The sequence below is a fragment of the Propithecus coquereli genome, unplaced genomic scaffold (genome assembly GCF_000956105.1).
Source record: "Propithecus coquereli isolate 6110/MARCELLA unplaced genomic scaffold, Pcoq_1.0 Scaffold147, whole genome shotgun sequence".
In the NCBI taxonomy this organism is placed as follows: domain Eukaryota; kingdom Metazoa; phylum Chordata; class Mammalia; order Primates; family Indriidae; genus Propithecus; species Propithecus coquereli.
Window position 1 is genome coordinate 4,420,326 of NW_012139080.1, and position 11,515 is coordinate 4,431,840.

Sequence of the window (11,515 nt, forward strand, 5' to 3'; positions counted from 1 at the left end):
GCAGCCTCAGACTCCTGGGGTGGGCTGTGCTCAAGTGATCCTCTTGCCTCAGCTCACCAAGTAGCTGGGACTACAGGTGTGTGCCACCATGCCCAGTTGATTTTTCTATTTTTGTAGAGGTGGGGTCTCACTATGTTGCTCAGGCTGGTCTTCAACTGCTTGGCTCAAGCAATCCTCCCACCTTGGCCTCCCAAAGTACTGGGATTATAGGCATGAGCCACCGTGCCCGGCCCCAAAATATTAATCTTAGTAAGCACTTACATAGCATTTATTATGTGCTAGGACAGAAGTATAAAGCAAAAGAGGAAGAATAGTTTAGAGGCAATGGTAAGGAGTACATATCACTGAGAAATATGAAAAGATGTTCAATTTGCTAGCATTAGGATCAGCAGTAAACTGAACTTTTAGTCCTTCTATTCAGGCATGTGTTGCATTTCTTTCAGTTTTGGGGGATGCAGTGTAAAACAGTTTTGTTGCTACAGCAGTAGCTTAGATGAGCCATATTAGCATTTTCAGGGTTTAAGCTTCTAAAATCTCTGGTAGATGTGTTATTTTCTTGTTTTAGAACTTAGAAAAAAAGTCTTTGTTCACTAATTTAAGAGCAATTTAGGACTTTATCCAATGTAGGAACCAGTCATTCAATCCAAAATAACAATAACTACAATTTTTGAGGGACTGCTTCTTGCCAGGTACTAGTAGAGACTTTAAGTCTAATAATAGTTTACATTTACTGAGTTCTTGCTATGTGCCAGGTACTGCTTTTTTCATATTGATTTAATCTTTATAATAAGCCTCTGAGGAAAATCCTATTATTCTTATTCTACAAATGAGATCAGTAGGATACCTTGAAGTTGAGTAACTTGTTAGGGTCACAGAGTTTGTAAGTGAAAGACAGTTTGGCACCAGAGTTGTACTCTAAACTGCTACATCACATGCTCTACCTCCTATCTTCTTTAATTTACACAGTAGCCCCATGAGGTAAATATGTAGATAAGGAAACAGGCTTGGAGAGAGTGTGTAACTTTCTCAGGGTCACTTGTTTCTGTTTATCTCACTCCAAACCTTGTGTTTTAATTCTATATTGTCTTCACTCTACACTGATTGATAACGGGATCCCTAAGAACCATAGCATGAAACTCTTGCACTCATGAAAATAGGCCAGTGTTGTTTTCTACAGCTTGATCTTATTACTCCTTACTACTATTTGTCTTATCTTCCAGCCATTTCTGAGCAATAGTGGTATCAGGTACTCCACTGAACAACCAGTTCCAAAATCCTGTCATCAAATTCTGTGCTGCTGTTTCATGTGGTAAGTTTTCTTATAGGTGTATTACAACTCTAATAAATTCTACCTCTTAGATATCTTGATTTGTAGAAGGAACAGATTATACTTATGTGAACACGTGGTTGGTTAGTCTTTAGTGTTTTGCTACTACTTTATCATACTGAGAAAATCAGGGAAAATTTGCCTGGCAGGACTATTGAAAATATTTAGCCAAACAAGATGCTTTACATCAGCTTAGAGTCTACTGTTATTTGTTATGATTTTATCCTTAGGCCACCCATATTTAAATGCTAACTGGCCAAACACAGTGGTATAAGTTTTAATAGAGTTAAATTAGAGTTAGTTCTAGATGTGACAAGACTGTTTAGTCAACATTGTTTCTTAACTGAATTTTAAATGATTAGAATATAATTATTATATTAATATATTAATATAATAATACAGTAAGTCCCCTCTTATTCTTAATCTCACTTTCTGTGGTTTAACTTACCCACAGTCAACTGTGGTCTGAAAATATGAAATGAAACATTACAGAAATAAAAAATTCATGAATTTTAAATTTCGAGTTGTTCTGAGTAGGATGATGAAATCATGCCAGAGACATGAATCATCCTTCTGGCCAGCGTATCCACGCTGTTTATGCTACCCACCCATTAGTCACTTAGTAGCTGGTCAGTTATCAGATCAAAAAAAATAGTGTATATGGGGTTCGATAAGAACCAGGGTTTCAGGCATCCACTGTGGGTCTTGGAACATACTCCCCGTGGATATAGAGGGCCTACTGTGACTACTATTTACTGAATGTCTTTTATAGGTCTGACATTATGCTTTACAAGTATTATTCACGTAATCCTCATGACAACGTGGTAAGAGAGATGGTGGTATTGACATTTTACAGATGAAAAAACTGGGTTAGAGAAGTTAAGAAATTTATGTTAGGTCACATAGCTTGTAACTTCACAGGGCTAACTTTCAAACCTAGGTAGATCTGTTTCAAGGCTTTTACTTTTTTATTACACCATCTAATTACTTGTGGTGTTTGAACTTTGGCCATGTAGAAAGTCAAAGATTTTTAAGATGCCGAAGAGAGAAAGAGTGTGGTTATTCCTGTTTGGGCAATGTAGAGAATTATAGAAGCTGTATTTAAATGTACTGAATTATCATAACTTTTTTTGTTCTTTGTTTTCAGGTAATAGATGCATATTATTTCTTTTATTTAAAAGAAATGAGTGTAACTAGTATTGCATTGAGAGTTGAAACCTGGCTTTTAGCCACATGGCATGTTAAAGTACCTCTCATGTGGCTGGAAGCTTGTATTAACTGGATCCAAGAAGAAAATAATAATGTTAATTTGAGTCAGGCCCAAATGAATAAACAAGTGTTTGAGCAATGGCTCCTTACTGATCTGAGAGATTTGGAGCATCCTCTTTTACCTGATGGCATTTTAGAAATTCCAAAAGGAGAACTGAATGGATTTTATGCTCTGCAGATTAATTCCTTGGTTGATGTAAGTCAACCTGCATATTCCCAGATACAGAAGTTGAGAGGAAAGAATACAAAGAATGATCTAGTTACAGCCGAGACACAAGTAACCCCAAAGCCCTGGGAAGCAAAGCCTTCACGAATGTTGATGCTACAGCTAACTGATGGAATTGTACAGATGCAGGGAATGGAGTATCAGTCTATTCCAGCTCTTCATGATGACCTTCCTCCAGGTACAAAAATTTTGATTTATGGAAACATTTCTTTCCGTCTTGGTGTTCTCTTATTGAAACCAGAAAATGTGAAGGTGTTGGGAGGTGAAGTAGATGCTCTTTTAGAAGAATATGCACAAGAAAAAGTACTTGCAAGATTAATTGGGGAACCTGAGCCTGTCATTTCAGTCATACCAAATAATTCTAACCAAAACATCCCCAAAGTTACAGATGTTCTGGATACTGCATTAGGACCTTCTGATGAAGAACTCTTGGCAAGTCTTGATGAAAATGATGAGCTTACAGCAAATATTGAAACCTCCTTGGAAAGAAGATATTTCAACACAGGTAGTTCCTCAAGTACTGTTTCCATAAGACAGTCAAGTTTTGAACCAGGATTTGTTAGTTCTCCAAGACCAAAGGAAAAACCACCCCACCAATCTATGCATTTCACTGATGGGGAATTAGATGACTTTTCATTGGAAGAGGCCTTGCTTTTAGAAGAAACTGTCCAGCAAGAGCAGATGGAAACTAAAGAATTGCAGCCATTGACTTTGAACAGAATCCCAGATAAAAGTATAGTGAGTGTTAACAACCCTAATACTGTGAATAATTTTTCTTCAACTTGCAAAACTGGAAACAATTGGAATGAAAAAAATGTATCTGAACAAATGACTAACGAAGGTAAGTCTTTTGATTGTCTGTCTGCTATAGACCAAAACAATAGTGTTTTTTTAATTCATCATAATGTACCCCTAATCCATGATTTTACGAATAAAGATAAGAACTCAGAGACAGATAACCAAATAAAACAAAGCATCAACAATTTAGATAGATATTCCTTAAATAATAAAGTATTAAATAGAGAGCTCATCAACTATATACCAAAAAGGAATTCACAAGTTTCTAATGAAAATGAGCACCATTTACAGACTTGTTCTTTAAGATCATCAGAGAATAACACTGATCTTTCTACTGCCATGGATTTAAATTCTCCACCCTTTATCTATTTGTCTGTTCTGATGGCCAGCAAACTAAAGGAAGTTACAACAGTGAAAATCAAAGCATTTATTGTAACTTTAACTGGAAATCTCTCAAGTTCTGGTGGCATTTGGAGTATAACTGCAAAGGTTTCTGATGGTACTGCATATCTAGATGTAGAGTTTGTAGATGAAATACTTACTAGTCTGATAGGGTTCTCGGTACCAGAAATGAAACAACTGAAAAAGGAGCCTCTTCAGTACCAAAAGTTCTTGAAAGGTTTGCAGAAATGTCAGAGAGATCTAATAGATTTGTGCTGCCTAATGACTATTTCATTTAATCCTCCCTTGTCTAAAGCAATCGTACTGGCATTACAAGATGTTAATATGGAACACCTTGAGAATCTAAAGAAGAGATTGAATAAATAATTTACTAAAACAGTATTAGAAAACAATTCAAAACAAGGAATACTTAGAATTAAATTTATTCACAATTTTATTTTGGAAACTTTCTTTTTGTAAAAAGGAAAAATGAAGTTTCATAGCTTTTTTCGGTTTAATTTTAAAATGTTTAATCATGTTTGTTGTATGTGCAGGCTTTTTTAATAAGGTAGTTTTTTTTTATAGTAACTGTTAGATGAAGGAATTCGGTGACCCACTTTTGTTGAGAAATTTGTTTTCCATTCATCATTTCACATAAGATGATTGGTAAAGTATTGTGTTGGTGTTCACCCATGAGTTATATTATTGAAAGTTAATAATTATACATAGGTAGTTTTACTTCTAACGTGCTGAGTGCTCAAAAGATTTGTTTATATGGTTATTCTTAGAAAAAATATCCAGTGTATCAGAATATCAGGCTTTCAGATGCAAATTGCTTTGCTGGTTTTTATTTTGCTGATTGTAAATTTTTGTCTGGTATATTTGAGGTAAATCTTGTTAACTAGATAATATTTGATAGATTATGTATTTTTGAATGATAACCTTATTTTTGAGGATAGTTTATTTTAAATGGCATATTGAAAATTTCATTATTAAGGGCCAGTAAATAGTTCATTTACTGTATTAAAATAAGCCATTTTTTCATGTCTTTAGACATTATTTCTAAATTCGTTGTACATAGAAGCCTTTAGTTTTATTGTAAATGCTGATTTTGTTTAAGGGAGGCTGTTTACCACTCTTATACTTTCTTCTTATGAAGATGTATGTGAAAGATAAAGTTATTTTTATTAATCTTTTATCTTTAAAAAATGTAAAGTACCTTGAATTTTAAGACATTAAACAAGTGCTTAAATAATAAAGACATTGTGTTTGCCTTATTTTAGTGAAAATGTAGCAGTAAATATCAAGAAGTTAAATAAATATGCATATAAAAATACGATATAGAAGAAAAAAGATTTCAAAAACATTTTCCATTGTTGTTAAAGGGTGATAATCAGAGCTTAAAACACAAGAACACAGATATTGCTGATAAATGCTCTAATAGCAATCTCATCTATATACTTGCATAGATTTTTTACTATAAGCTATCTAAATGGGATGGCACTATCTTTCATTATCTTTTTTCTAAGTGTTCTCCTCCTGTACTCTATCTCTGTGAGTGGTGCTCGAAAACTCCAATTAGATCTTATTTCCTCTCTTCATATTCACTCACTAAAGGCTGGCTACAGTACTTTTTAAAAATCCATCATTCTGTATTGGTTCTCAGTGCTTTGATTCTGTTTCCATCTTCTCTGGCCTGGATTATGCCAATGGTTTGCTAATTGGTCTTTACCTTATTTTGCCCTCAAACCATTCTCCATAATGTTGCCAAAATAATATTGCTAAAATAAATTTCCTCTTGTTTACTCTTTATTAACCTTCAGTATCAGCCTCCTCCCATCTCTTTACTTAGAGGGTAAAGTCCACACTCATCTAATATGTAAAGCCTTTTATGATCTGGCTCCAGACTCCTTTTAGCCTCCTCTTGCCCTATTACTCTCTACTTACCTGATCTGCCCCACTGTTTTAGTTATACAAAATTATTTGTAGTTCCCCAAACATGTAGGGGAATATATCTCGTGCTTTCATACTCATTCTCATAGTGCCCATACTCCCTGATCCCATACTTCCCCAAATCATCCTTACTTCCAACTCAGTTTAAGCTTTAGATGCCCATTGTAGCATTATAGTGTTTCATGAATTCCCCTGCCCACTTCCATGCTCTCTTGTACATTGTACAGACTAATAATTATGTGTGTTTTATTGTGCTTATTTGTTTCTGTTATTCTGCTGCATTTTTGGCAGGGTAAATCATGTAGGGGGCTGCCCTGTGCATTGTAGGATGTTTAACATCCCTGTCCTCTACCCACTAGATGCCAGCAGCATCTTTCCAGTTGTGACAATGAAAAATCTCTCCAGACATTGCCAAAGATTCTCCCGGGTGGGGGTATGCCCCAGTTAAGAATCACTACTCTGCTGGAATATAAGCTGCTTGAGGGTATGGTTGAGTAATTTACCTTTGTAACACCAGTAAGTATTTCATCAAATACAATCATTTTTATTCAGTTGCTTAGTATATTTTAGTGATTTCCCATTATCTTTTCCAACAGGATGGTACTTAAAGCCCTGAAACCTCTGCATGCGTAGCATCTTGAAGAGCTACCCTATTCAGCGAAAGAATAGATTAGAAAAATCTGCCCATAGTAAAGAATGACTATGAGAAAACTTGGCTGACTTTGCCTAGATTCTGGTAGAGTGGGGAAAAAAAGAGTTGTTTTTTTCCCCCCTGAGAATTTGTAGCCAGAGGTCTGTGCCTGTGTGGGGCTAAGCAAACATTTAAGTTACCAGCATGATAATCCCCAAACAGAATTTAACACAAAAAAGAGTAATCTTAGGATATTTGGTAGTAGCAAATGAGGATAATCAAATTAATTTTCTTTCCTCTTGGGAGTGAACCTGCTTTCAGGGAGTACAGAACCTTTGGGGGATTGGTTCCAGGACCTCCTATGGATACCAAAATCTGCAGATGCTGAAGTTCCTGATATAAAACGGTGTGCTATGTGTAACAGTAGTCACCCCTCCTCCCATAGATATGGAAGGGAAATATAGACAGTGGGGAATATGTAACAGGGAATGGCCTGAAAAATGGCAAAAATATTTCTTTCCCTTTAAAACATCTTCCACTCCTTTTTGAGAGCTAAAATCTGTATCCCTGCCTCAGGCCAGTGGTTGGGAGGGACAGGGTAAGTCTCTTATTTAGGCAACAGGAGATGGCCCAGCCTGGACCTGGTAAAGAAAGGTCATGGGTGGAGGTCATGGGATTGTCTTCAGTGGATGTGGGAAGATCAGAATCATCAACTGTAGTTGAATAGCAATTGCCTGAAGCTAGATGGCCTCCTTTTAAGAGCTCTGTATTTCTGCTTATTAGGAGGATGGCATTTCAGATAGGAGTCTCCATCCTCCTTTGCTGGCAAAGTAATAAAACTTTTCTTTGCTTCTCAAACCATTTGTTCTCTTCTGTTGCAGCCTCGAGGACAAGTGCCGAACTTTTGGTAACGTGCATAAAACCTGTGCACATACTCCCATATACTTTAAATAATCTCTACTTGTAATAATCATACATAAGTAAATGTTATAGTTGTGTTGTTTAGGGAATAATGGAAAGCAAGAAAGTCTGTATGTGTTTAGTACAGATGCAGTTTTTTAATGTTTTCAGTCTATGGTTGGTTGAATCCATGGTCACAGAGGGTCAGCTGTATATGTTCTTTCCTTGTATATTCTTAAGTCTTATGTGGTTGGTCCCTGCCCTGGTCCAGCACTGCTTGTGACTGGGTGGATAAGTCTGCCCCATTCTGGAGTTAGCATGCACCACATGAAGCTCCCAGACATTCATGGACTTAAAATGACTTGAGGAAAAAAGACAAGCTTGAAAATTTCAATAGTTAACTGGGAATTAAATGGAAATTCTAAGAAAAAAATATAATAGCTAAAATTAAGAATTTGCTGAATGAGTTTAACAACAGATGAAATACAGCTAAAGAGAAATTGGACAGAAGAAAAAAATGAAGAGTGATGCATATAGAGACAAAATGTTGGAAAACAATGTAAAAGAGAGAAGGGCTAACATTATAGCACCTGAAATCCCAGAAAGAGAAGTAGAGAATATCTGAAGTTAAGGCTTAAGGATTTTCTAAAATTTAGGAAAATCATCAAGCTACAGATTTCTAAAGTCCCACAAACCTCAAGCAAAATATATTCAAGGAAAATCATATGTATTACTAATATTGTTGAAAACTAAGAAAAAAAATCTGGAACAATGAAGGAAAAAAATAAGGCATATTACCTTTAAAGGACCAAATGTGACAATTGACTTCTTAATGGGAACAGTGGAAATCAGAAGACAATGGAATGGTGTCTTCAAAGGGACAAAATAACTGCCAACCTAGATTCTATAAAAAGCAAAACTTATTAAAAATAAGGATGCAATAGTAAAATTCCACACAAAAAATGAGAATTTTTCCCTAGCAAACCTTACACAAGAAAACTGTCTTTAACAGAGGGAAAATGTTACCTCTGGAACATTTGGAGATGTGAGCTTAGTGATGCAAGAAGGAATGATGAGCAAAAAGGGTAAATATGTGGTTTAAATGAATAGTGATTTTCAATTGAAAGTAATGTCTTGAGGGTTTTAAAAAACAGAACTAATGTACATGAAAATAATAGCATATAAGCTAGGAAGGGGATAAATGGAGTTAAAATGTTCTAATGTCCTTATGTCTGAGAAAAAATTAAGCTGGAGTTTTATATTTGAATATTCAAAGTTGCATGTTATAATATTTTAGGGTAACCACTCTAAAAGATTTGTAAAGAGTAAATTACTACCAAGCTAATGAGACCAAAATGGAATAATAGAGAAAAAAATGCACTCAACCCAAAGGAAGGCAAGAAAGAAAATAACGAAGAAAAAGTGGCATGTAGGAAAACAGTTGGTCAGGTGGTACATTTAAATCCAAATGTATCATAAATTGCATTAGGCTGGGCGTGGTGACACATACCCGTAGTCCCAGCTATTTGGGAGGCTGAGATGGGAAGATTGCTTGAGCCCGGTGGTTTGAGGCTGCAGTGAGTTATGATCACATGACTGCACTCCAGCCTGGTGACGAAGTGAGACCCCATCTGTAAAAAAAAAATGAAATAAAATGCAAGAAATTGGGCCAGGAGCGTCGGCTCACGCCTGTAATCCTAGTACTTTGGGAGGGTGAGGCAGGAAGATTGCATGAGGTCAGGAGTTCGAGACCAGCAAGAGTAAGACCTCATCTCTAAAAAAAAAAAATGAAAAATTAGCTGGGTGTGGTGGCACATGCCTGTAGTTCCAGCTACTTAGGAGGTTCAGGCAGGAAGATTGCTTGAGCTCAGGAGTTTGAGGTTGCAGTGAGCTATGATGACACCACTGTACTCTAGCCAAGGTGACAGAGTGAGACCATGTGTCAAAAAAAAAAGAAAAATTGCATTAAATGTAAATAGACTAAATCCTCCAATAAAAGACAAACATCAGATACACACAACCCAATTATTAATATATATGAGATACACATAAAAGGCAAAGATACAAAAAGATAAAAGGGAAGGTTATAAAAAGATGTATAAACACTAACCAAAAGAAAGCTGCTGTGACTTGATATCGAACAGAATTTTAGGCAAAAGACTTAGAAAGGGTCAGTTGATAATGACAAAAGGGCTAATTCACCAGGAAGATTTTACAATTCTAGATTCATAGAATTTGATACATAGCTTCTAAATTTATCAGAGAACTACAAGGAAAAAATAGAGAACTCTATAATCATAGAGGAAAATTACACAATCAAAAAAAGTTGGCAGAATTACAGAAAATACAATATAATTAAACTTGACCTAGTCAAGATGTATAGACTACTGTGCTCAACATATGCATAATACATTTTTGTCACGATACATGTGGAACATTTACAAAAATTGACCGTATGCTATACCATAAAGCAAGTCTAAACAAGATTTGAAAGATTATAACTATACACAGTATTCTGTGATCATAATTAAAGTAAACTAGGAAAGAATGTTTAGAAAATCCCATATGTTTAGGAACTACAAAACATACTCCAAAGTAACTTGGGTTAAGGGAACAATAGCATATAAACCACAGTGGAACTTAGAAAATATTTTTAATTATAAAAATGAAACATCAAGCCAGGTGTGGTGGCTTAGACCTGTAATCTCAGCACTTTGGGAGATCAAGGCAGGAAGATAACTGGAGCCCAGAAGTTGGAGGCTGCAGCAATCTGTGATTGGGCCATGCACTCCAGCCTGGGTGACAGCAAGAATCTGTCTCAAAAAAATAAAACATCAAAATGTATAGAGTGTAGCTAAAGCTGTTCTTAGAACTTCTAGAAAAGAATAAAGGGTATATATCAATGAGTTGAGCATTTATCCCAGTAAGTCATAAAAACTGCAAATTAAGCACAAATAAGGAGAAAGGAAAAAATAGCTCAACTTAGAAGAATAGAAAGTGAACATAGGATTAACAAAGCCAAGAGTTGCTTCCTTGAGAACACTAAAACACCTGGTAAGACTAGTGAAAAAAATATAAAGGCACAAATAAAAATCAGAAAAGAAATGGAGACGTCACCCATTGTTTGTACATGCATTAAAAATCTTTTAAGAGGACATTATGAGTAACTTCATGCTTATGTATTTAAAAACTTAGATACAATGGTTAATTACCTCCAAAACTACAGACATAAGAAGAAAGAAAATCTGAATAATTGCATATTTGTTAAAATAATTGAGTCTAATTTTTTTTTTTAGACCTCTGCAATGACTTGGAATGAGTCTAATTTTGACAAGAGTGCAAGACGATCAGTGGGGAAACAATAGTCTTTTCAATAAATGCTGGGACAACCAGATAGTCACATGCAATAAAATAAAGTCAAACTCATACCTCTTACCATATATAAAAATTAGCTAAAAATGGATTAAAGACCTACATTTAAGCACTGTAACTATAAAACTCTAGAAGAAAACTTGTAAATCTGTGACCATGGATAAGGCAATGGTTTCTTAGATATAACACATAAAGCACGAGCAACCAAAGAAAAACAAATTGGAGTTCATCAAAATTTAAAAAATTTCATTCAAAGGGCACTATGAAGAAAATGAAAGGACAACTCTCAGAATAAAGAACATATTTGCAAATCATATGTCTGATAAGGGATACATGGTAAAGAATTCTACACCTCCACAATAAAGACAAATAGCCCAATTAAAAAATGAACGAAGTATTTGAATACTATTTCTCCAAAGAAGGTAGTGATGTTTGCACAACTTTGTGAATGTACCAAAAACCACTCAATTGTACACTTTAAAAAGGGTGATGTTTATGGTATGTGAAATATATCTAAATTTTAAAAAGTATTCAGATCTGTTAAAAACTTCACACAAATTCCAGGCCTAGATGATATCCCCAACTGAATTTTTCCAAAATATTTAGAATAACACCACTGTACATAAACTCTTCCAGAGAATTTGATATTATAGTTCAT

The 11,515-nt window shown here is 35.2% G+C and overlaps 1 protein-coding gene across 1 annotated transcript; it reads left to right on the forward strand.

The window, feature by feature from the left end:
* The first annotated feature begins 2,510 nt into the window (after positions 1-2,510).
* RMI1 (RecQ mediated genome instability 1) lies at positions 2,511-4,388 on the forward strand. The gene has a single exon (XM_012640025.1). It carries the CDS (start codon positions 2,511-2,513, stop codon positions 4,386-4,388), a length of 1,878 nt encoding a protein of 625 aa, XP_012495479.1.
* Positions 4,389-11,515: the final 7,127 nt, after the last annotated feature.